Raw genomic sequence first — 26,346 nt, 5'->3', positions numbered from 1 at the left:
TTCCCCTTTCCCCTTCCTCTTTCATTTATTTCTCTGTCACTTTGTTTTGGGGTTTTCGGTGTGAGGTTACTTTGCCTTCGCGGCCGGCAGTCAGGGGGAGCTCCATCTCAATCGCACTTCGTCTTCGGTTGGCGTTTGGACGGACAGCTCTTCCACTGGGCTGCGCCTGTCTGATTCCAGCAGCAGTCGTCGTGGACCTACACATAGCTTGCTAGCTGTTCATACTTCTCACGGAAGACGCAACTGTGAGGCTGTACAAAAACAACAGGTCAGTATATTCACCCAGAAGGCACGCCATTCCAGTCACTCGTGTGTGACATTGAGCTACTGGTTTAGGTCAGGGAACTGAAATTCAGCGAAAGTTTAGGTAAATGTGAACGTTACTTTAGGTGTCATTACTGCTAGCTAGCTAGCAACCCCCCTATTTGTCCTAACTACCGGTTCGCCGCATTGGTCGGGCCTCAGTTACTTGGCAACTAATCCCGTCTGGTCTTATCGCGAAAGCTGACTGGATTCATTTAAGCCGAGGAGGTGACTGTGAGTGTAGCCAGCGAGTTGTCTTTAACCCGTAATCTGTTTGGAATTGTTATGCCGACTAATGTATAAACTTGTCACAGCAGTGTGCCCTACCGGAACACCGGAGGCACTGCGGAGACTTTTAGACCAGTGGTATTCGCTTGCCTAAATCACCCCGAATTCGGGTGCTTGTTAGTGCGAATGTAATTCTACCAATTGGAATTGGCTCGGTATAAAGAAGTGGGGTAAGTGAGCTTGTATAGCTTGTTTTTTTTCTCGACCCTTTCTGCACCACTCTTGCCAGATGTGCCACCTCATCGACAGCTTCCACTCCGATAGCTACTGACAGAGGCGACGAAAAAGGGGTGAGACACGAGGCTGTCTCCGTGTAACATTCAAGTACACGTTAGTCTGTTCGATTTTGCAAAGACTCGAAAGCCCGAAAGAAATATCTGCATGCAGCTTTGGTGTATACAGGCGTGACCCAGGCTTTTGCTGCTTTTTTTTTTCTTCCTGTTGAAGGGCAAGAAAGCTGCTGATCTTGTTTTGACATTTTCACGATGAAAGGTCTCTTTGGGCTGAGTGTCCCGACTACAACAATATGTATTATTCAGACCCGCAAATGTAAGATATTCACGTTAAAGTTCAAGTTTAGCTTTTCAACGTGGGATCTCCAAGACAGGCGCCAGGATTGTTTCAATTTTGCAACAAAATTTTAAATATTCACATAATTAGTTGTGTGGCTTTTTGTCAACTGAAGTGGAAACTATGGCAAGTAGACACACTAGGTTAAAAGAAAAAAAAAACACCAAATACATAGTACTTGGGGCTTCTTTAAGTCAGGGAAGTTTAGATTTTTACCTGTGTCATACTGTTTCACATTAGTGTTATTTTTAGAAAAAAATATTTGCTGTTCAAGGTATTGTGGGACTTGATGGTTCTTGGTTGTCTGGGTGTAAACACTGACAGACATTGGATTAACAGAGCATGTGGACATAAAATACTCTTGGCTAGTAGTTGTTAATATGAGCTGGTAGTGCACCTCTCCACCTTCCTCTGTTAGTGCAAGCAGGGCCCCTACATAATCAACCCTGCAGATGGTTCCCAAAAAATGAAGAAACTTAGCTCCTCGTTGACCTTGGCATTGGTGTAAGAGCCTTGCAGGAGCTGCATAATGGAATACGAAAGTGTCATGTTTTCAGTAAAATATGATTTCTCAGTTAACGGGTCTTCCCTCACAGATTTTGTTCTAAACTTTCCTAACTTAATCGGGAGCTGAGATTGAGATGGTGCCTCTGCATTGACCCCCTTCAGATTTAGAGCAGAAAATAGCAGCTATGAACACATTCAAAGAGTGTGTGTGTGTGCGTGTTTCAATGACTGTGATGCCTGTGGATGATATTAGCTCAATGAAAGACAATGTGGAATGAAACCCTGATGTCTTATGTAACGTGCGACACCCTCCCAGTAGTTAACAGATACTTGCCAAGGTGAAATAGATGGAGAGTTTTCTCTGTTATGTCAACTCATGCAGTTTGTTTTGCACTTATGAGGTAGATCTCTTGTTTGTTTTTTTTGCAGAAAATTGGCTTTAGACGTAATCTGGTGAAATCGTTACAAAATTATTGAAACTCTGGGATAAATAAAAACACAAACATGGTATGAGTGATGTCATTTAAATTTAATGTCACATCAGCTTTACTGGTTTCCCACTTCCCTTTTTCTTTACATTAGGAAAAAAATATAAAAGATGGATTTTGGTTTTGAAGAGTGCTCTTCCTGGTAAACTTACTCAGTTATTCAGCAATACCCTCATTTTCTTAAACTTGGGCAAAATACTGGTGTTTGCTGTTTCTACCAGCTTCGGATTAGTGTGGGAATTTTGGTCAAAGATTAACATTACAGCTGTGGGAAATTATCCAGTGTAAGTGGATTACTGTGTAGCTAGTCAAGTACATCAGCTCGGCAGTCAGAGCCGAAACCTTGTTAATGATCGTTGGAGAGATTCTCTAAAACTAGGTTGTCTAATAAGGCAACCTATTTATTTCGAACCGTTTCGCTTTTGAACTGTATGACAAATAATGCACAATCACACGTATCTGGTCATATTCTGAAACACACCACTTGGGGGTCTGTTAAAGTCAAAGACCTACATGTCAGATGCCAATTTTCTTTTCTCTGAAGAAGAATCATTGTCTGTATCTTCACACATTATGAAGGGTACTTTATACTGGCCATCCCTTGACCTTAGGGGGTTTATCAGTATCATTCAAAGACACAGTGAGTGAAATGTGGAACATGCATGCAATCTAGGTCGCTGCCTGCTGAGAAGTATCTTGGTATGTGTTAGAGGGTATATGGTGATGGTTTCTTGTTTTCTTTTTCTAACATAAACTGCTATGTCAACACATTAATGACTGTAGATCTCTCGGCCCTCCACCCCACAAATAAATTGGCAGAGTAAATACAACTGTTGCATTTTTCCTGTCAAATTAAAAAAAAAAGCCTTTGTGTAATTTTCCCTCTAGTGACGTTACTCCTTAAGCATTTTGTGTCCTTGACTTTCCAGCCGCCGGACCCTCTCCAACTGATGTGACTATTGACTGACACCGTAAAAATCTGGCTGTAGAAAAACAAATATTTAATGTATCTCAATATTTTGTCCTGGGTTTGGTCATTTTGCTTCATCGTCTTTATCTTTCATAATGACTCAGTCAATCACATAGTCCAAATAGAACCCACATCTAAACTCTCCATGTCTGTGGTGGGTTAATACAGTAAAGACAATAATCTGCTGGTGGTCATGGTTCTAAAGTAATCCTGATCTGGAAAAAGCTGCCAACCAGGCCTGTATAATTTTTAATACGTCAGATTGAAAAACAGAGAGCCCATGTTTTTGGTGCTGGGTGTCCTATGGTCATCTGGCCTTTGACAAGTATTTTTAGGTCTCTGACGTGGGCTTTTCTAAGAACCTTGTTGTCATAATGGAAACAAAATGCCTCTATAGACCAATCGACCAAAACAAATTGAAAGAATATGCCTTAAAGGCACATCTGTACTATTTATTTCTAAACTCAAGTAAGGAAGTGAAATATTTATACCCAGAACAAACTGAACTTCAATGTTAGTAATGTCTGGCCAACTTTTTCGAAACATGGTCCTTTTGAGGACAAATCTTCTCCTTCCTACCCCCTCGTGATTTTTATTTCTAAATTTTATTTGTTTGTCTCTGTATTTTCTTTTCTATGTCTTTATTTCAATTTTAGGCAAACACCAGAGAACAGAAAACAGTTATTTTTCATGGTCTTGGTTCAGTCTGCACCCACTGACGGACTTAAGCCTTGTGGGTCAAACAGCTCACTGGAGGAAACATGAGTACAGCTAAGCCTAGTGGGAGCAAAGTACCCAGCAAGATAGCCAGAGCGCCTAAGACCACTCCAACCACAGGTAAGAATATCTTCAGGTCTACATTCTTCAGCTTGGATTAAACAGTGGTAACCAAACATTTTCCCCTTCATCATTAATAGCTTGGAATGGTGAAGTTAGTTCTTTTTCCCTGCTTTTTTCCATTCCAATGAGGCATGTGAATGTCACACTATGTTGCACAGCAAAGATCTTTTTATACTTAATGCCAGACACGTGAGATGTATGCATTCTTTTTGAAGCAGCAATATTTTTAGTTTTGGTAATGTTCATTACATGTAAGCAGTGATATTTTTTCAGTCCTATCAGGATTTAGCATAACAAAAAAGTTATAATCTCAAGTTATTGTCTCAAAGGGGTGAGGCAGATAATATGAATGAATCATGCAAAGCATGCAAAGGGATAGATCACCAAAAAGCTAAAAACATAATTGAAAATTGTTCTGAACTGCTTGTCTGGGATATTTCAAAGCTCCAAAAGCACAGTAGTGTGTGTTTTTTTATTTTGCACACAGATTATTTACGTTCCCAAGCTTATAACTGTCATGTTATTTAAATGTTAGATAAAATACATTTGGTCTTTCTTCCTTTTCAGGAGCAAAGGGTGCCGCAGCTGACAAATCATCTGCAACTGCTGGTGGAGATGATGCTCAAAATGCCGGAGAGAACTTCCAGATTGGAGAGCGAGTATGGGTGAATGGGAATAAACCAGGATACATACAGTTTTTGGGAGAGACACAGTTTGCCCCAGGACAGTGGGCAGGGATTGTTCTAGATGAGCCGATCGGAAAGAACGATGGTTCGGTGGCCGGTGTGCGCTACTTTCAGTGTGAAGCCCTGCGAGGAATATTTACTCGACCATCCAAGTTGTCTCGGTCAGAGGGGGAGGCCAATGGAACTCAGACAGCCCCCCCATCCCGTGCTGCGTCACCCACTCCCTCAGTAACTAGTGTGGCTTCTCATACTCCCTCTACAAAATCGGCATTACCCACAACGACCGCGGCACCTAAGAAGGCCTCGTCCACTACACCTGTAACACCATCTTCCAACCTGGCACGCACAAACAGTGAATCTGTGTCCAACCTGTCTGAGACTGGATCTGTCAAGAAAGGGGAAAGGGAACTGAAGATGGGTGACCGTGTGTTGGTATGGTTTGTTTTATCATCTTGAAAGAAAGTTTGTTTTATCATCTTGAAAGAAAGAGATGTCTTTGAAGAGAAATTCCATAAAATTACAGAACTCTATCACAATTGCATTAGCACACACGTTGTAGAGTCATTGGAGTCACTGAAACCCTTCTTAGTTCAATGTAAAAATATTCCAAAGTAATCAACAGACTTAAAAATGTGTTCAAAACATATGAATGATGTTCTTAGTTTGCATCGCTTTACACTCATAGTGGTCTTGTTTTCTTCTGATAAACACAATCATGCCTTCTGGCAAATTCAGTTTTTCTTTCTTTGCCTTTTGTCAAACACATTACAAGGAAGTGTCTCTCATCACTGCAGGATTGCAAAGGAAATGTGCTCACCTCTACTATTTTTACACATCTTGAAGCTGTGCATTGAAAATAGCAAAGGAAATAAACAGTTATGCTTTTTTTGTTGATAATGTTAAATCATCTTGTCTTGAATTTATTGCCACTCAAAGCTGATTGATACTGAGATGTCTTTTTTACCTGTTGGGAGGTAAACATTGGCTTATGTCTTTTTTTTATTTTTTTCCTCCTCACTCTCAGGTTGGCGGTACAAAGGCAGGAGTGGTGCGTTTCCTAGGAGAAACTGATTTTGCAAAAGGAGAGTGGTGTGGTGTAGAACTAGATGAGCCCTTAGGAAAGAATGATGGGGCAGTTGCAGGCACAAGGTACCATCACTACTGAATCTGCACAATACTAAGAAGAAAATTGTTTGACTTTTCAACTGTATGAATAAATTCCAGAGGTATAATGCTAATTGATTATCTGTTTCCAGATACTTTCAGTGCCAACCCAAATATGGCCTATTTGCTCCAGTGCACAAGGTCACACGGATTGGCTTCCCTTCTACCACACCAGCCAAAGCAAAGACAACAGTCCGGAAGGTTGTGGCCACACCAGCAGGGCTGAAACGCAGTCCTAGTGCCTCCTCCATCAGTACCATGAGTTCTGTGGCCTCCTCTGTTAGCGCCAAGCCCAGCCGCACAGGCCTTGTGAGCTATGAACACATCCAGGAACAACAGACACAAGAAATGAATCAGATGTTAAATTTCATGATGAGCGCTTTCACATGACCCTGATCTATCATAATTTTGTTCTGTCCCTTCCGTAGCTAACAGAGACATCATCACGATACAGTCGTAAGATTTCTGGCACCACAGCTTTGCAAGAAGCTCTGAAAGAGAAGCAGCAGCATATTGAGCAGCTAATGGCTGAAAGGGATATGGAGAGAGCGGAGGTTGCCAAAGCCACAAGCCATGCTGGAGAGATGGAGCAAGAAATTACTTTGCTCCGGGACGACCAGGAGCAGGTCAGTTCCCTTACTGGTTAACCATGCATCAACCTCCTGTTGACAGGAACATTTCCGTTTGATTAGAATTACTTTTTTTTTTTGGAAGGAGTCAAAACATTAGCATATAACCTCACAAGTCAGACTTGTACACCACTTCTAGGCAGTCAATATGGCCAACATGTTTGCCATCAAGTGGCTGCAAAGCTAGTCCTGCCAATTAATATGGACTTGACTTGTTTTGATATTTATTGGAATATGAGGAAGCGCAGTCAAGATGCTGGGCGATGAAAATCGCCCAGCCCAGTTTTAGTAGCCCAGTTAGGAACAGGATTAACTGAGAGAAGGATGTTTCAGGTTATTTTTGTTCCTGTTGAACAGTTTGCTGAGAGATATTCCTACTTTTTCACTGCTCTATGCATCTCCAATGAAATCCTATTGAACAAATAAAGACAAACCTCTTATTCTTATATCTATTCTTATATCTATCTATTGCATGTGCATTCTGGCTTATGTAATATTTTCTCTTCCATCATCATTGTTTTTGTTGCAGATGGAAGCTAAGATGGACCAGTTACGTGCCTTGGTAGAAGCTGCAGACAAAGACAAAGTAGAGCTGCTTAATCAACTAGAGGAGGAGCGTAGGTAAGTACTCCTCGATGTGACCCCCCAACAGTGCCAAGCTAACTTGTTTCTATTGATCAATGTAGTTTGTTGACACTGAAAATGAAAAATAATCAGCCAAGATAAGCTTTTGGTCACAACGGTCTTAAACTGAAAGTGTATGTTAGTGTGTTTAGATGAGATGCACTTTAATGTTCCCATGCTTGGGTAATTGTTTGTTCATCACATCTCAAAATGTACTGTAAATTCTAATTTAAGGGTATTTGTTCCTGTGGTTAAAACAAAACCATTGCAGTGATTTGCTTTTCTGCTTCATAGGAAAGTGGAGGACCTTCAGTTCCGAGTAGAAGAAGCTTGTATTACCAAAGGAGACCTGGAGGTAAATTTGCAACACAGAGGGATATGCCGATATGCAACACATTTAACTGAATTCAGAAGTATCAATGCATTTTTTTTTATTCAAATCAGAGGATTGCATTGAGAGTATATTGAATCTAACTTGGGATGGAAATCCAGTCTATCATTTGGATGACCTGGCATGAGGTTAATAGATATCACTTGAGACACAGCTATAATTGAGTATAGCAGTGAATGTAGATCAGTCTGAAGTTGTATAAGCAACTGACATTACAAGCCCCTCTGTAGGCGAGAGGTTTGCCTGGACTGCCCGGGTCAGACTTCATCCTGCATCAAAGGATGACATGTCACATCAACCTAATTGTGCAGAAAGGTTGTGGCTTTGATTGAAAGACCAAATTATGCCTGCTATTCTCCAGGTCACGAAACCCGGTCTTGTCAAATCCCTTAGTTTTTTTCACCCCCATACTTGTGTTAGCTTAGAATACATGGAGAATACCTGCAATTTGCTTTCCAGCTCAATTCTGGTTCATATTGGTTGTGGATATACCATACGTTTTTGCATTACCAAAAAAAATACTTTAAGTCAAAGACACTATGAAAGAGCCTGCTCAATTTTGGAATTGGTCTACTATTGTAGGTACACTGTCAGCTGTTGAATTACATTTGATTGATTTTTACAAATCAATCCACCCAACTTATTTGTCATAGCAATTTACAATTTTTGTTGATATGAAAAGACAGAATACATTTTCTGTAAATGTGTACAATTTATGCTATTGTGATCAAGGTCCTTAGATTCTGTTTATTTTGTTTAAAGCTCTAAATGTGCTTAAGTATCACACCTAAAGGCTAAGTAATATTCTATATCAGTTAAAAACAATTCAACACTGTAGGCTTTTATTATTCATGGTCTTTTTTTCATGTGACTCATATTCCAAATGCAAATGTAATGTGCCTTGTACTGGGCTCAGTGAAATCTGTGAATAAGTCTCAAAGGATTTATTTTGTGATTTATTTCACACAGGCGACCATCTCAATTACCCTGAAGGCATCCTATCTCAAAATAGTCTCTTATAAAATGAGGGCTGCAGGGTTAGAATTCTAATTTACTTTTTTAAAGTGTATACTAACAGTTTATTAATTACTCACAGCTGTTGATATCTTGAAACCTTGCATGCAGCTTGAACAACTAGCAAACAATATTCTGAACAGACCAAACTCAATAATGCTTTGTTGAGTTCAAGCTGTTGAAAGTGTACTAATTTTGTGCTGTAACGCTCAGTGCCTCCCTGTTCAGTGATGTCATGTTATTGCTTCTTCCCTCTTCTTGTCTTCGTCTTTCTTGTCGGTCCAGTGCTCAGCATGGAACCACTGGCGATGCTCCCTTGTCATGCCACTTCCCAGTCACATACCTGAATTTGGTCTGCCTACTTTGTGCAAGGAAGCAGGAATTACTGCCACCTTAGGGATTAAGCATTTTACATTTTTATATGAGAACGGCACATTCAGCAAACTGACCCCAAGCTTTGACAGGGTACACAGGTAGATATTTCTCGAGGCAATTAACTTTACAGAAAAAGTAGGTGTTTTCCTAATGTCAAACAAACTACATTTTCCACTTAACATTATATGATATAGTCTAGGATTTTTAAAAATGCTGATGGCTCAGTTCTCAAATGTGAGGCATTTCAGATGTTAAAAATCAAGTCTTCTGTTTGACCAAAGACATTCCTTTTTAAGTTGTTGAAACCCCCACCCATTTACCAATAATTCAAAAGGGAACCTCAGTTTCTTGAGTCCAACAATTTTCTGTACTAATAATCGATTTTTGTGAAGCTGGTTACAAATCTGGCACATGGTGGTCTGATAATCGGTGGTTTGTACTTACATGGTTGATACTGAGTGGAAGACGGCCTTGGCAACAGAGAGAAAGAAGTGTGGGTTTTGGAAATGAAAATTCCTGGAGTTGATGTAAACAAACCTGATGCAACTCCCCAAATCCTAACTTTGTTACATGTAAAAAAAAAATCCTATTTGATTTTCTTAAATTAATTGATCCCATGAGATTGAGTGAAACTTGCATCAACAATCAGCACTTTCTTCTCTCCATGATGTGCTGAGATAATTTCCACTTGATGTGCTAGCCTATATGCTGGTGTGATGCACTATCCAACATTTTGTTTTATTATAATCAAGGTGCTTTATTCACCAGGTGTCAGTTTTGCATGGTTACTTTTAACTGCCTTCATCAACAGCTTGCATATGCCCCCACCCCTTTTTGCTGTGCTGCTTGTCTTGTATTTCCCACAATTCTTCCAACGAATGCCCTTTTTTTTAAATGCACGGGTTATCCTTCCCAGCACACACCCAACACCCTTTAAAGCCCCCCACCCCGAACCTCACCACAATGCATACATGCACACATACATGCACACACCACGACTATTATCACAGATCAGTTCCCCTCCACATCTTACATTCTTACTCTGCTGTCTCCCCCTCTGTCTGCGTTGGGCTGGCATGTGATGGTGGCACTGGTGTGTTCTCTTCCTCTCCCCCTTGTTTACTAACAGACGCAGACCAGACTGGAGCATGCCCACATTAAGGAGCTTGAACAGAGCCTGCTCTTTGAAAAGACCAAAGCTGAGAAACTCCAAAGAGAGTTAGAAGACACTAGGGTAATGAATTCTGCTATGCAGTGTGCTGCGTTGGAAAAGCGCGCTTGCGCAACGGTATAGGCTAACAATTTAGTGCAGGTATATGGAGTTTCCCAGCAATGACAGGAGCTTCACTTTGTAAGGGTATGTGGTGAATTCACCCAGAAATCCATTTTCTGTCTACAAACAAGGAAAAAAAGAAAATTCTAACACAAAATCAAATATTCCATTATTTGTTTTATATAAGTTCTAAGTTTAGTCTAACTGTTTTCTTTTGATTTCAGCATCATAGTTTGTTGTGTTTTGTAACCTCCCAATCAGCCAATTCATATTCAAATAGAAACACTAAAAAGTTCACACTGAAAACAATCATATGCATATTCCATCAATTTCTACTGACAGATCCTGCCATTTTTTTCATTTTTATTTTCCATTGATCCTACTCCAGCTCACTCTTGCTTGATTGGTATCACTGCTTAACCAGACAGACAGACTTCCTGATCCCCGAGCTAATCATTTTCTACTTCCTCAATCCTCCCCAGCATCCATTTGTTCTGCTCATTTTATGTCCCTGTGTTTGCTAGTCTTAAACCTGCTTCAACTTCTGGTCCAGACTACGCATCTTTGTGCTCTCCTTGGATATTATAGTCATTAGGGCTGCCAATATATCCTATGGTGATGGCCATTTCTATTTTGAATAGACCTTTTTGGGTTTTAATAAACAAATGCGCTCTTCTTAAATAACCTACTTTTCTACCCCCCCACCAAGTGGCAGAATATGAGAAGTTTTGATCATTTAGGACAGGAATGGAGAGTAAGAAGTTTCAAACAAAGTTAATAAGAAATCATTAAAGATGTCATTGAAATAATTGGAAGTTGGAAACTGTCGTACCTTGCGAGAGAGGCTGTGAAGAGCACATATCCTTTAGTCCTATGCTTTTAGCCACAAGAGGTCAGTAACACCTCCCATCCCCCCTCAGCCATATTACCATGAGAGCGTAATTAATAGTTTATCTGTCAGAAGACATTACTTTTATTAGGAAAAATGGCTTGTCATATGGTGTTTCAATCCAATTTGGAAATGTAGTTTTCATGTGTTTTTCAGCAGTTTGTCCGATTTCATGTGCCCTTGTTCAGTGTGTCATTCCCAAAATAATAACTTGAATAATGAGATTTTTGCTTTTCGAAGGTTGCTACAGTGTCTGAAAGATCCCGTATAATGGAGCTCGAGAGGGACCTTGCATTGCGAACCAGAGAGGTTGCTGATCTGCAGCTACGTCTAGTGACCCAACAGGGGTCTGGAGAATCCGATACCAATCTTTCTCCTCTTCTGGAAGAGATAAACTCTCTTAAGAATCAATTAGCATCTCAAGAAGCTTTATTTCAAGGAGAGCAGATAAACTACAAGGAGAAGCTGGCATCTCAAGAAAAGAGCCACAGTGAAGCAGCTGCCCAGCTGCAGGCTGCATCCATCCGGCTTTCTGGTGAGAACGAACAACTTCAGATGCGTTTGAGCCAGGCTGAAAAGGAAAATTCAGACATTGTCGAACAGTGGCGTTCCAAGTTTGAGTCTGCCGTTGCCTCACATCAACAAGCCATGGAGGAGCTGAAGTTGTCCTTTAGTCAAGGTGCAGATGTACATACAGCACAACTTATAGAGACTAAAAGTGCGCTGGAGAGGCTGAAACTGGAGCACAAGCTGGCTCTGGATGATGCTGAAGCCAAACATGAAGTTGACAATGCTGCTTGGACAAGAGAGATACAAGCACTGAAGGTACAGCTGGTTGCGCTCACTGAAGACAAGGAGCGGCTGGAGGAGTCATTAAGATCTAGCGTTGAAAAAGCTGAGAACCTGCACCTTGTGGAGATGGAGGATGCCCTTGGAAAGCTTCATGCTGCTGAACTTAGGGTTAAAGAGCTGGAAGATAAAGAAGATTTTTTGTCAAAAGAGGCCCAAGTTAAGGACAGACAAACCAAAGAGCAGATGGCAGAAGTAGTGGCTCTACGTAGCCAAGTTGCCCAAGGTAACCAGGAGCTTGTAAGCTTGAAGAGTCAATTAGAAGAAGTTCAAAATCTGGGAAACACACAGGATACCAAGGTGGGTTATTGTTCTCTCAACACCTGAACAGAGTTTTCATCCAACATTGGATCTTTACAAAATAGGCTTTGTGTATTTTTTCTTTTGCTTTTTCAACTTTTTTTTTCTTTTAATATTTTGGCTACTGTACTTGTAATGTGCAACAGGTGGTTGAACTGAATGCTCTGCTGGAGGGCAGACAACAAGAAATTCTATCACTGCAGGGCAGTCTGACTACCCTACAACAGGAGAAAGACACCCTGGAGCAGCAGCTAGGAAGCCTGGTGAGTACAGGATTCCATTCCAAGTAATTAATTGGGTGTTTTTGGTTGATTTATACAAATATAACACTAACATGACATTTTAAGGTCTAAAAAATGCTGAATATATAAAGATATTTTTTGTCGATGATCTAATCTTTTTTTTTTTTTTTTTTATGGCCACAGAAGCAGAAGTTGGATGAGCGTACAGATGAACACACCAAATCTGAAATAACCATGCAAGGTAATAACGTGTTCACTTGTATTGTTTTTTTTCCTAATCTGCCCCATCATAAGGAAATATTGGATTGTTTATGTGTGAGAAGCATTTAAGGTTCTTCACAATTTCATTCTGTAGAAACCCTTGAGAAGCTCGGTAAGAAAGAGGAGGAGTGCATATCTCTAAACACAGAAGCAGACTCTCTTCGAAGCCAGCTGAATGGTCAGAACATTTTACAGTGTTAACTACTCTTAATTCATAATAAAAATGTAGATAACAGACACATGATTGTAGTTTTGTTGAGGATTGAAATTCCCAGTATCACAAACTTTGCTGTTCACTTGTTTTCATAAAGGCCTTGAGAGGAAGCTGAAGGCTTCAGAGGAAAAGCTTGAACAGCTGACAAAGGACAAAAGCAAACTGGAAAATGACATTTCAGAAATGATGCAAGCTTCTGGTGATAATTCAGCACAGCTTGTTAAAATGAATGAAGACCTCATACAGAAAGAAAGGTACCAACTTTTATTCCTCATCTTCAAAGACATTTACATTATATGTTTGACTTGAAATTACTAATAATTATTTGAACTTACAAACCGTTTTCCCCTTTACTCAGGAGACTTGAGGAGTTGCAGAGCCAGCTAGCAGAGGAGAAGAATAAACTTGCACAGCTGACAGAACAACTCGAGCTTCAGCTGTCCCGCAAAGAACAGGAGTTGAAGGAGGCCAGAGATCTACAGAAGTCTGACAAAAATGTCTTTCAGGAAAAGATTGCAAACCTGGTAAGTTGGGTAGGACAGTGAAAATGTTTGATTTATATGTGAGATTCAGTGCACAAGATGAGAGATATTCTTTGCGCACTAAAGTCACAATACATGTCTTACGTATCATGCCTCATGTTTTTAGGAGAAAGAACTGCAACAGGGTGAGACTCTGACTGAGGAGTTGAAGGCTTCTCATCAGAAGACTCTTTCCCAGGCATCAGAGATCCATGGGAAAGAAGTTAAGGTGCTGCAAGATCAGGTTAGCAAGATGAAGGATGAGACGTCCTCTTCAGAGAACAAAATCCAGGAGCTTGAGAAGCTTGTGTCTGAGTTGCAGCCATATAAGGAACAGGTGCAGGTAAGAACAACTAAGCTGGGGTTTTGTAGATTTGAGCCAGTTAAATTGATCATGTGATTCTTCCCAAATCCTGTTAGATGTTGCTTCTTTAAATTGATTTCATTTATCAGATTCCAACTAGTGATAAATGGCATTTTAAATGTTAGTCAAGATTGTAAAATAAAACAGCAAATTAAATTTTATTTTGGTAAGAAGCTACAACCATGATTATTATGACTATGGTATTATGAGCAACATTGGTTACCTTTACATACCATCAATGATTTATTTTTTGTCTTTTGCATTTCAAAGTTTTCATCTTCCATAACAATCCTCAGTGCTTTGTTTGATAGTCTGATGAACTTAATACTAACAGGGCTACTGCTGATAATTGTATGGATTGGGTATTTATTTGAAACAACATTTGCTTCTGGAAAAAGACAAGTCTGAACCAAAGGGGTTGTTCAACAGATTGTTTCACCATTTAAATTGGTTGAACAATGTACATTTATGCATTGCAAAGACATTTATTTCCCTCTGGCAAGGTAAATGCTAACACTGTGTACCCCTGCTAGCACTGTTCATCAATTTATTTCATTCAAGTGGGACATTTTCACTGTTTATTTCTGTCTAGTTGAAAGAATCATAGTTTCAAACATTGCTGTATCTTAACTGTCTCTCGTTTTGGGGAAAAATGAACTCATGTGTTCCCACAATATTAATGTATTCATAGTCATGAATAATATGCTGCGAATGATTGTAATGAAACATCCCAGCAGCCTTTTTTGGGTGTGAACATGACTGCAAAGGTATCGATGAGTGAAAAAATTCAATACCCATGTATTTAACTTCAAAGTGAAAATGTCTGCTTTATTATTTTTAAGTATTAATCTTTTGCTATTTTTGAAGCTTCTGCAGTTTAACTTTTCCAGTTGCATATCACATGTCCATATCTGCTTGGTTTGTTTGGGGTTCATCTTACTTTTTTTTTTTTTTGTCTACATATATTTTTATTTTCTTCCCTTTTTTTTTCTTTCAACCCTATTTTCCCAGCGCCTTTCTGCTGAGCTTGGCTCCTACAAGCATGATGTTGAACACTTAAACAAAAAACTGGAAAAGCAGAATGTAGAGCTGGAACACATGTGTAAAGAGAATGAGGATGTTATAGCTGCGAAATGCAAACTGGAGAACCAGCTTTCAGATGTACAAAGCAAGCTCTCTACTCTTGAGGTTGATCTCCAAGAGCTTTCAGTCCAGAATCAAGAAATTACAGCAACCAGAGATCAACTTTTACAAAGTGAAAAGGAACTGCTCACCAGCAACAAGACATCTAATGAAGAAAGAAATTCATTGAAGAGTGAAGTGGAGAAACTACAAATTCATTTACAGGAAAGCCAGGCTGAGAACAAAAGCCTGAAACGAGTTAATAGTGAACATCAAGTCAAAATTGAGGAGCTTCAGAGGCAGGATGCGGAGAAGAGTACCATGCTCCTTAAGCATCAACATGACACCCAGCAAATTGAGGCTAAAAAGAAGCAGCTAGTTGAAGATTACGAAAACACCTGCCAAGAAAAGAACAGACTCAAAGAGGATCTCACTGAAATCAAGTCCAAACTCATGGGTGAGAAGGACAACTTGATTTTAGAAAGGGATACAGCTCTAAATGCCAAAAAGTCTGTTGATGCAAAGAATGCTCAGTTGCAGGCGAAAATGCAGAAGTTGAACTCTGAGAAAGAAGATCTTACGATGAGGAATATGCAGCTGCAGTCCCTCACAGAGGCACTGACAAAAGAGAAGGCTGAAATGTCTTCTGAGGTCAGTGCAGCCTTGTTAGATAGACAGAATCTCGAGATGATGACAGAGGAGCTCCAGAATAAACTCACTCTCACCAAAAAGGATTTGGATAGTTCTATTCGTGAATGTGAAGATCTCAAAGCGTCTAAACTGGATCTAGCCGAGATGCTGGAGGATTTTAAGACAAGCAGTCAGGTTACTGATTCTGAACGGCTCCAGCTTCTGCGAGAGAAAAACGAATTACTTGCGTCCCAAAGAAAAGTATCCAATGAAAAAGATGAGCTTGTCAGAGAAATTGAGGAATATAAGGAGAAGCTCCAAGTTATAACTCAACAGCTCTCTCTGTCCAGTGACAAGTTAAAAGAAGCTTTCTCATCTTTTGAGCAAGAAAAGCGGGCATTCTGCTCTCAAAATTCTGAAAGTGAGGCAGCTTTACATGTTGTTAGGAAAGAGAAGATGGCTCTAGAAGCCACATTAGAACAACAAAAGATGGATTATGAATGTTTGACCGCAGAAAAGGGAGAGTTGGAAGAAAAACACATGGAAATCATGTCTTGCAAGAGTTCTCTTTCCCTTGAGAGAGATAAGCTTGCCTGTGATATCCAGGTGATTAAGGACCAGTTGGATAATTATTCAAGAGCCAATGACGATCTTATCAAAGAGAAGTCTTGTTTGACAGCAAAATTTGAGGAAACTAAATCACAAAAAGATTTATTTGAAATTGAATTGACTTCTTTGAAAAAAGAAAAAAGTAATCAACAGAAAGAACTGCAGAAATGTTACAGTGACATTGAAACTCTCGAGAAGTGCCAAAGTCAACTTGTTCAAGAGAATAGCAAACTAAAGATAGATTGTGAGGAATCAAATTTAAAACTTTTACAAAACATTGAAAACCTTACAAAAGATTGTCAGAATTTACAATCCTTGAAGCTTCAATTGGAAGAAAAACTGCAATGCCAGCAAACCGAAAAACACCAGCACTCCCAGGAGATCCAAGAGCTGAAATGCCAGACTGGATCATTATCAGAAGCCAAACACCTTCTTGAGATCCAGCTGCACACAGAATGTAATGAACGGGAAAAAGTCATTTTTGAGAAAGATGGTCTCACAAAGCAAATTGAAGAGCTCCAAAACCTGTCGTTCAAACTCAGGCAGGAAAATGAAGAGAGTTCTTCTCGCCTCAAGATTGGTGATGAGCAAAATAAGACTTTAATGGTGGATATAGAAACACTGAGCATTCAATTGAAGCAGAGAGAAGACGTTGCTGGTCAACTATCCAGTGAGAATCAGCGGCTATTGTCAAAGCTTGAGGAGATGACCAAACAAACAACTGTCCTGACTAAAGAAAATGAGGAACTCCTAACTGGGCAGGGAAAATTGAACCAGGATGTTTCTTTTCTCCATGCTAAACAAGAAAATTGGTCTGCAGAACAGTCAAGGCTTCTTGGAGATCTGGAGAAGTTCCGGGCTAGCCAGCAACAACTAGAGGTTGACATCAAGACCTTGCAAACTGATAAAGAAATATTGGAAAAGCAGTACAAGGCTGCTATTGCAGAAGCATCAGCTTCTGATATTGTGAAAGAAGATATGTCCCTCAGCATTGCAAAAGTAACCGCAGAAAAAGAAGCCCTGCAGGCGGAGCGAGATGAAGCGTCCCAGCAAGTCAACCAGCTCCAGTCCCAACTAAAAAATGCTATTTCTAAACAGCTTGAGGTATTCCTCCAGTAGTAATCACTGACACACACACAACTTTTAGCAGCTGGGGCAATGTCACCTTTTACTGCATGCTTCCTGTTGTGTCTCCCTTTACCCTTTGCTTTTCTTTTCATGTCTAACTTTCATCCTCCATTTACTAACGTTTGTTGAACGGCTTAGTTCCCAGCCTAACGTGCTTTCCTGTGGGCTTATAACGTGATTGAAACCAGGCAAAATTTGTGAGGATCACAAGTTTATACAGTTCAAACTAATGTTATCTATTTTCTTTACCTGTATGATTGATTGATTGTGGTATGAGGCATGGAGGTACAAGAGAAGCTGTGACTACATTGTTTGAGGCACCCTCTATTTAGTAATATGATAGCTGGGACTGGATCCAGCCCCGCTGGGACCCTGCATGCAGGTTAATTGATACTGACAATGAATGAAAAAGATGCCATTGGCCTGTGACGCAAAACATTGGGTCTCCTGGCTTCAGTGTCCATGTTGTAGATCCCAGACAATGATGCACTTTGTACTTCAACCACACATCTGATTTAGCCCCCTCAGCTATATGAATGTCCATTAAATGAATTAAACCTGTGGCTGATCTAGACATTGGAATGGTTATCCAACCAAAATAATCAAATTATGATTGGGAAATTAATAGTTTGGTGGCCATTTGTACCCCAGTGCAAGTCTCTGGTGCATCATGTGACTGACACCATACAAAAAAAATTCCACTGTCTGCCTCACCACAATAATTTGCAATACCTCCATGGCTCCTTTGTTCAGGTTTTTGGCTACATCCATGATATAAGGTCTTTGTTTGAAATGAGATGAGGAAACAATGGTTACAAAAACAAGACTAGACACACTGATCCATTTTGATCTTGACTGAATTTACAGATCCGTGTTAGTCATTTGAGCAGGGGAACCGATGGATTGCTCCATCATAAAGATTCACTAAAATTTAAAAGATTCTCAATCCTCTAGGTCTTAATCCTTTGTCCCTTTTACTGCACGAATGAATGAAGATTAGGTTTGTATCCGTTCTGAGGCCACAGGTTTTAGATTTTGTATACTTATGAGTAATTATTAAGAGTGGGAATGACTAGTATAAAATTGTTGACGATACAATGATATTTACTTTCTCTTTTTGTTCAATATTGTTCAATATTTGACATTGATCGTGTAAAAAATTTAATTTGCATTGACTTATTTTCACACACGTGTGTGTGTGTGTGTGTGTGTGTGTGTGTGTGCGTGTGCGTGTGCGTGTGTGTGTGCACACTACACCAACCTGTACCCACCCTGAATAATTATTTACCCTAGACTAGTATTTGTATTATTTCTAAATAGCAAAATCTTGAAAATTGGTGATTTAATAATTTTTTAATAATTGAGCATGCACCTAGATTTGGAATGAGCTGTTTTTAAGGGAATAGATTTTGTAATGATCAATAGAATAGATTGAATATATTCATTTTTATTATTTTTTGTAATCAATTTTTATTATTTGTTGTTAACCAAACTAGTGTTGAGTGGTGTTTTATTACTGGACAGTAATAAGAAATCTTTTTCCTGAACATTTAGGCTTCAGAGGCTTCTGGAAAGACTGCAGAGGCTCTTGAACAGCTAGTCAAAGAGAAAGACGTTTTTCTGCAGGAGAAAAGTGAAACTCAAGCTTTGCTGGTGGAGCTACGAAAATCCAAGCAGGACCTGGAGACTCAGGTAGGAGATGCTTAAATATGAAGGCCAGCTGTCAGTGGTTGAGCAATGTAACAAGAAAACAAAAAAACAAAAACAAAAAAGGCTTTGTTAATTTTCTAGCTGGAAGACTTTAAGAGAAATAACACAAAGTACCAAGAGGATCTGAATGCATCCAAAGAGAAGCTTTGCATAGAAACTGAGAAGAGCAAGTGTCTGACCCAGGAAATGTGAGTCCATTGTTAATTCCTAAACAAACTCATGGAAGTTTGAAAATAACTTGGTAACTGGTTTGTTCATGTAGAGAGAAGCTTAAAGAGGCGGTTTCGATAAAGGCAGAGTCTCTGCAAATGCTGCAAGATGAGAACAACAAGCTAACTAAGGACCTTGATAGTAATCACAAATCCAAGAGTGATCTTGTGAAGGTATGTCTGTATTTGGCAAAACCCCAGCTTTTGATGTACTATTTATGATATCATTTATTTCATTTATTTTTTTCAGCTCAAAGACGAGCGTTCAAAACTCAAAAAACAGTTGGAGGAATTGAAACAGAGGTACGCGTATATGATATTTTTTCAAATGTCGCAGTTTGTCAGAACTCTGGATATCTCAGTGTTGTATGTTTCTATAATTCTCTGGCATGATTTGGCAAAACACAGAAACCATTTTACCTGTGAGAAGACTTATTATTATGCCAGATATGAAGTGACCAAAACTCCATGCTTTCCTTTTTCTTTTCAAGCTTCCCAAATAATGCCTTCAGGTACTCGACTGTTCAATTTATGTACTCATTTCGAGAGATAGTACACAAATATACAAATAGTACTATAAATCCCGAGTAATAGTACAAAAAGTAATTTCTGCTTGCAGACCCTTTGGTCTTCGCCTAAGATCTTGTTGGATTTGTTTGACAGTGAGAGCACCTTGAAGGAGCAGTTGGACAAGGATCAGGCCAAGCTCCACAAATACAGTGCCTTAATCCCAGAAAAGGACCAGCAGGTGGAAAAACTAAGGACTGAGGTGAGAATAGAATGTACAAAACATCCTTGTTATTCGTTGTAAAACAGCATATTTTCAGTATCTCTAATTTAGTGGTACAAATCGGCCACATAGTACCATGTCATTTTCAAAGGGGCCCAAACAAACTTTACAATGAGACACCAGTGGACTTTGTAGAGAGATTGATGGTGTTGGGATTGTTATGATGTTGCATTTAGTGACATTTGCATAGTTTGCTTAGTTACATAGTGGATGAACATTCAAAACACTGGGTGCCTGCAGTCCAGTCTCAAACTAGTAGCATCAATATCTGCTTAAAATATTGCCGTTTGAATAAAATGTCAGTCAGGAATTTCAGTATTTTACAGCCACGTGACCATCATGTTTTTATAAACCAAACAATTCTTTTCACGTATCGACTCACTTTTTCTCCACAGCTGGCTGCACTGCGTGAGGACAGTGCCTCTGTGGAGAAATTGCAGAGTACAATACGGACCTTGGAGCAGGACAAGGTATTACTCAAAGAGCGTGTCCAGAGACTGGAGAAGGACCGGGCTACAGCAACTGAAACCAGTAACAGTTCTACAGGTATTTTTTTTTGTTCACTATGAACTCTGCCGTGGTTAAGAGGACCTTGAAAAAGTAATGTTGGTAGTTCTATGGTCGGACCTTATGTTTTTTTTTCCATCATAATGAGCACAGGCCTCTTTCAATTTTGGGGAGGATTTTTTTTTTTTTCTTCTTGGTTTTTATCACCAGAATATCCAGCCAGTTATATGCTACCTGGCTAAATGAACCTAAATGGCCTTTAACTTCCTATACCACCCATCTGTTGCTGACTGTCATCAATTTTATTAGTAAGCCTCACAAACATTACCCGGTCACTCTTTTGTCTAATGCTTGAAAAAGAAGAATCACAAACTTTTTGATGAATTTTGGTTGCATTGAACCACTATTGAATAAAACCAGATGAGGGGAGATGCTTATCCTTTGTTGTCACAGAAAACTGAGTGGATTTGATCTTTCTCACATTTTTTTAGGTGATGAAATTTTGGACCAACTGAGGGAGGATAAGGAGACAGCAGAGAGTCAGGTATGTATTTGGCTCTTAATTTCAGGGTGTTATTTACTTGAATAGGTTGAGGTTGCCATACTTTTTGTCATACATTCATTCAGTGTGAAGATGCTTCCCTACTCCAGCCCAAAGAATTGGTTTGGCAGAAACTATTGACTTCTCTTCCTATTATGGGCAGCTTTAGGGAAACAAATTTTCTGAATGCTGTTTGTGCTGCTGACTGAAATATTTACTGACTTCTGACCAAGGGCCGGTCTTAGATTAACATGGATTTGTGTAGTTCTTACAGTATAATGTTTTACAGAGGTTGAAAGAGGTCTAATTGTATTAAAATAATAAGCTCAAAAACTTCCTAATCTCACATTAATGCTCAATCCAACATGGATCCATATCACAGTTGTATTTGAGCATTTCATCAAGAATGGGATTAGCATTTGTCATCAGACTTCAGAATGGCCTCATAATTCTCTTTTATTGCTCATCAGAAAATGTTATACTGTATTTTCTGTGTCACTTATGACTCATGCGTGTTGTCCGACAGAGGAAAGGCCCTAATTTTAATCTTTTTTTCCCCTCTCCTCTTTCTCTTTCTCTTTCCTCAATCCAAATCCCTCTGCTCTGTCTATGATGTTGGCAATGCAACACCACCATCAGGCAGCGGTTTGTTCATGTTTTTCATCAGCTTCACTTGTGCATGTGTGTCTGTCACTGTCCTGGTGCCTCCGGTGCTCTAGAGTAGAGCTCAAGCAAGATAGTCTCATAGAAGCCTTCCCACAAATGTCAATTGTTATTTTTCAGAATATCCTGTTCTAAAATTTCCTGTGATGTAAGACATCTGTGATCAGATTATGTATTTAGTAAAACACTCATCCGTTGGTGTTACTGATCACTGAGGGGATTCCCCACTCTGGCTAATATCTTTTTTATTTTTTATTTTTTATAAGGATTCGGTCACGATCTCCCCCCGTAACCTTTTCGTTGAGTTAGACAAAGCCAAGGTTTACAGACCACCCTGGTGGTGAATCTTGAGTAAAATAACAGGATTTATGGTGACGGCATGGAAGCAGCTGATCATTATGATCATACGGTTGTGTGTCTTGTTTTTATAGATTGAGTTCCTGAATTCGGTCATTGTTGACCTTCAGAGGAAAAATGAGGAACTCAAAGACAAGCTGGAGAAAATGGCAGCTGCTGCTCTTAATGGCAATGCTCCAACTGAGCTTGATAATTATGACGGGTAAGTCTCATTTGATGTGTATCTGTAAACCTGTGTTGTAAGAGAAGATTAACTGAGGTCAATGTTTTTGAGGAGTATTTTCAACTTTGACTCAAGAGGCTAACCTAAATACTGGCTGTGCAGAGAGACTAAATATCAGTGGTCTAATATTGTCCGATTCAAATAAATCTTGATAATTGATGTACAGTGCTTACCGTAATTTTTGGACTGTTGAGCGCACCTGAATATAAGCCACACCGGCTATAAGTAACTAATTGTATGAGTCCATATATTGGCTGCAAGTCTAAAAGCCACAGGTTTCCGCGTTGTCACATGAGATATGCACAAAGAAACACCTTTTTTAAACTTTTAATCAAATACATACCGGTAACATCCTCAAATACATACTGGAAATGCTTTGCTTGGAAGACGGCTGATGCTGATTGGTCCAATGGGATGAGGCTAAATGTTTTGGTGGCATGAAGCTCGTTAGCCCCCCAAAAAATCCATATATTAGCCACATCATGGTTTAAGCCGCAGTGTTCAAAGTGTGTGGAAAAAGTAGAGGCTTATAGTCCACAAACTACGGTAATTGCTGTCTCATCCATTTTATTCAATGGGACGAGACCTATGCTGTCGTCTATTTAAAGGGGAAGAGTTGTTTTCGTTCTAACAAATTATTAGACTTACAAGCCTGCAACAAACATGAAATCGTTCCTAGTCGACACTGATGCTAAAGGGAGTGAAAAAAGAAAATTCTCCTAAGAAAATTGTTCCTTTAAAGAAGAGGGCTGTTTGGATTTGAAGAAATCTGCACTGTGTATAGATTTGTCAGTGCTGCTGTTTCTCTTCCTTGATTTTGAAATGCATCAGTTTGATGGCAATGTGTGGTTCGTTCAAAAAGTAATGAAAGTCCAACAAAAAAAAAACATTTTCAGTGCGATTCTTTGAAATTGTATGTGAAGACTGTGACGACTAAAACCCTGTAAGTATCAAAGCTAGCTGTCTATCAAACACACTGAGGTGGGATTTGAAGTGGATCTCTTGAGGCTTCGACCCAAATTCCTCCTTCACAAAGTCCCACCTGTGGAAAGGATGGGCTAATTGTTGCTTCCGTTCCTGGTACTCTTATATCGTTGTTTCACATCATCACAATTATTCAACTGTGCTCTGTGGAGTGGGTTGCTGGAAGGTCCGGACCCATGCAAATATCCACCGATACGCAGTGAAACAGAGATGCTTTTCCTTCGCAGTGCTGACAAAGAACCTGTAAAGAAGAAGCTTCCCCCGCGTCTGTTCTGTGACATCTGTGACTGCTTTGACCTCCACGACACAGAAGACTGTCCCACTCAAATGCAGATGCCCGATTCCCCTCCACACACCACCTATCACGGCAATAAGGGCGAAGAGCGACCTTACTGTGATATCTGTGAGGTATTTGGCCACTGGACAGACTCCTGTAATGACGACCAGACCTTTTGAAGCCTTTCCAACCCCACCTCGCACAATCACTATATTTGCACATTTGTTTGATCACGCTGTGCTTTTGGGGTTTCAGTTTGTTGGTGTGCATTTTTCTGTGTGCTTGTTTTTGCCAAGCATTTTTATGGTCAGCCAGCCTTTAACGGTTGTTCTTTGAGAACAGTCCCCACACTTCCTTTGAAATGATATGCTCTTGATATCTGTTCGCATTTGTCCGTGAACGTCAAGGGAAAATGTGTGATATTTTGGGTTTGTGAACGAGAAACTGCTGTAGGTGTTTGAGTCGTCGTAAATCTCTCCATATCAGTTAATTTATCAGTACTTTGGTTACCTTTTGCACAGCTTGTCAGAGTCAGAGATCTTATTAAATCATAAAAATGTGTCTATTTGAGTATGTAAATTACTTGATTGAGGAACAAATGTCAGTTTGCGCAAAAAAATGTGGATTATAGTTTATTTTTTTAATGCCTGAAAATATTATCTACTCAAAGGTTTGATAGTTTGCTTGTAATTTTGTCAGAGAAAACGGAAGGTGAGAAAACGCTTTACTGAAAGCACTTAGTGATCTCAGCTCCAGTGACATGGCCTTTCCAAATGCTTTTAAATTTGTAAATTACAAATTTTTGTGTGAAACTATGACAAACTAAGGCATTTCTTTGAAGATGTTTTGAATATCTGTATAAAAATAAATAAGAATTTATGCATAAATTAAAATGCTTATTCTGGCCTTTATGTTTAATTTTTGCCGCTGATAAAATAGGTTGATCATGGCATGTTACCTGCTCACACATCATGATGATCTCACAACATAAGCAGGTCTTTTGGAGAGAATTACCTTCTAGGTGAGATCTCCATGGATTGTCATGGATATTTATAAAATCTGCACTGTGTGTGTTCTACCACTGTCCAGGTAATAAAACATTCTTAAGTGTTAAAAAGCAACTTCAGAATCACTTTATAGGATATACCTAATTGTGTTTGTATACAAAGATATTTGTATAGGTTAAAGTCGGCACAGAGATGCAATTGTGACTCCCACCTCTGAGCAAGAAGGTCCTGACTTCAAGGCCATGATGGCACATGATGGAGTTTGAGTATTCTCTGGATTCTCTGGTTCCTCCGTCTCCTGGTGTTGATTCATTGAGTATTCACATTCAGTGTCACTGGTTGTCATTGCTTCTATATTTCCCTCTCTGATCTGTCAGCGTTAAACCCCTCCTGTCTCCTCGTATCAGCAAGGATTGACTTCAACCCAACGTTTCTTGCTGACAGATTTACAGGTAAGTTTTGGCTTATTCATATTGCTGTTTGTGAAGTTACCCTTTCTTTTTTTTTTCTTTTTTTTTTTAGTTATATCTGTCTCTTGATTCCTTTTTCAAATCTGAAACATGAAAAAAGGCCTAAAGGCCCACTTTGACCGAATCAGTCTATATCCCCCCCCCATTTGCTGGTGCCCCTGGGCCCTCATTCGAGCCCGCTTGTGATCAATCCAGCCCAGCATCCTGTTCCCAGAGTGAACTTTGTACCTGCTGCTGGCGTGAGTCAATGCCATTTTACTTACTTACCATAATTCTTCTGATTCTCAAGATAACATGAACCTCTCACTTTCATCCACAATGAGGAAAACGCAATATCAGTGAATAACCATAGTCTCCTGATAAGGATAAAGTCCTAAAAAGAGTTAACATTTTGAAGTCACAATGTTTTGGGTTTATTGTTCTGAACAAAATATGAAAACAAAGTTTGGGGTTTGGTGAATTTATGATGAATATTTCTTATCATTTTGATGTAGCTTAAAAAAAAATCCTTTTTTTCTGACTGAAATTATTTTTTGTGTTTGTAAATTTGTATGTCATTTCTTGCAGCTGTCCAAATGGTATCTTGCATGATTTTAAAATGATCAAGGAGACCTACAGGATAAGTAGAACAACAAATTATTAGTCATAATTCCCAAATTTAAGGTACGATCAGAAAAAAGGGGGGAAAGCAGTGAACACAATGTGTCATTTCTAAGCTTACTCTAAAATGATTTCCTTATTTTTATAATTTGTTAAAATTACAGCCTTTTTCCGCAATGTATTGTATTACAAATCATTTATGGAAAATCATCGTGCCCCTTCCTCTCATCTGACGATCCTCCCAATTAAACTAATAAAAGAGATGTATGGCGGTGAAAAGTCCAATGAAAAACACAGTGAAATGAAAGCCAAAGCTGCTAGACTTTACATTCACACAGGCCCTGTGTGTGGTACTTGACCGTGTAGTGGAACAGTTTGGCCTCAGACACACACTTCCACTTGTGCAGCTCCACACTCAACTCCACTGTCACTGACTGATGCTGCAAGGACATGCTGTCCTCCAGCTCATGGTCCTTTTTTCCTTTTCCGTTTCCTGCACAGAAGAACAGCATTCAAGAAGACATGTCGATTGCAAAGTTTCATAAGAGAAACAACAATTGTTTGATTTTTATTTTTTGGATAAAAGGGTTGCTATTTTTCTTTTTCATAGCTACATTGGCCTTGTGAGATCAGCAAAGGTATTTCTTCACCAATTGGAGTTATCCAAATTTTTCAATAAAATATCATCTTCACTCGAGTTGAATTTTAAAACTCATCAATAACCTTTTAAAGACGCTGCGCTTTTCCGCATAGAATT

General features: G+C 39.4%; 1 protein-coding gene across 6 annotated transcripts; it reads left to right on the top strand.

The window, feature by feature from the left end:
- The first annotated feature begins 12 nt into the window (after nt 1–12).
- clip1a (CAP-GLY domain containing linker protein 1a) lies at nt 13–24,629 on the top strand. Of its 6 annotated transcripts, none has more exons than XM_086173588.1 (27): nt 13–268; nt 3,783–3,963; nt 4,534–5,084; nt 5,677–5,801; nt 5,909–6,125; nt 6,245–6,442; nt 6,975–7,066; nt 7,364–7,424; nt 9,979–10,083; nt 11,252–12,160; nt 12,307–12,423; nt 12,586–12,643; nt 12,758–12,841; nt 12,975–13,131; nt 13,236–13,401; nt 13,526–13,741; nt 14,774–17,227; nt 18,806–18,943; nt 19,043–19,149; nt 19,224–19,344; nt 19,421–19,473; nt 19,662–19,682; nt 19,834–19,939; nt 20,356–20,506; nt 20,959–21,011; nt 22,103–22,230; nt 23,463–24,629. In XM_086173588.1, the coding sequence occupies exons 2-27, from the start codon at nt 3,888–3,890 to the stop codon at nt 23,689–23,691; spliced, it is 6,693 nt and encodes a 2,230-aa protein (XP_086029714.1). In that variant the 5' UTR covers nt 13–268; nt 3,783–3,887; the 3' UTR covers nt 23,692–24,629. The 6 variants fall into 6 exon arrangements, with proteins under 6 accessions (XP_086029714.1, XP_086029717.1, XP_086029716.1 ...); XM_086173589.1 differs by lacking the exon at nt 13–268 and adding an exon at nt 514–761; XM_086173591.1 differs by lacking the exon at nt 9,979–10,083 and having other exon boundaries at nt 15–268.
- The last annotated feature ends 1,717 nt before the right edge of the window (nt 24,630–26,346 follow it).

This window comes from Fistularia commersonii, chromosome 26 (assembly GCF_037954325.1).
Source record: "Fistularia commersonii isolate RoL2024-O1a breed Wild chromosome 26, RoL_Fcom_v1.0, whole genome shotgun sequence".
NCBI classification, from domain to species: Eukaryota; Metazoa; Chordata; class Actinopteri; order Syngnathiformes; family Fistulariidae; genus Fistularia; species Fistularia commersonii.
This window is presented reverse-complemented; position numbering and strand designations above follow the sequence as displayed.

What these genes read in the sequence shown, in the direction of transcription:
- clip1a (XM_086173588.1), top strand. Translation starts at nt 3,888, where the DNA reads ATGAGTACAGCTAAGCCTAGTGGGAGCAAAGTACCCAGCAAGATAGCC. An exon ending in GGGGCAGTTGCAGGCACAAG is followed by an intron (nt 5,802 to 5,908) that starts GTACCATCACTA and finishes ATCTGTTTCCAG; the next exon opens with ATACTTTCAGTGCCAACCCA. An exon ending in TCCGGGACGACCAGGAGCAG is followed by an intron (nt 6,443 to 6,974) that starts GTCAGTTCCCTT and finishes TTTTTGTTGCAG; the next exon opens with ATGGAAGCTAAGATGGACCA.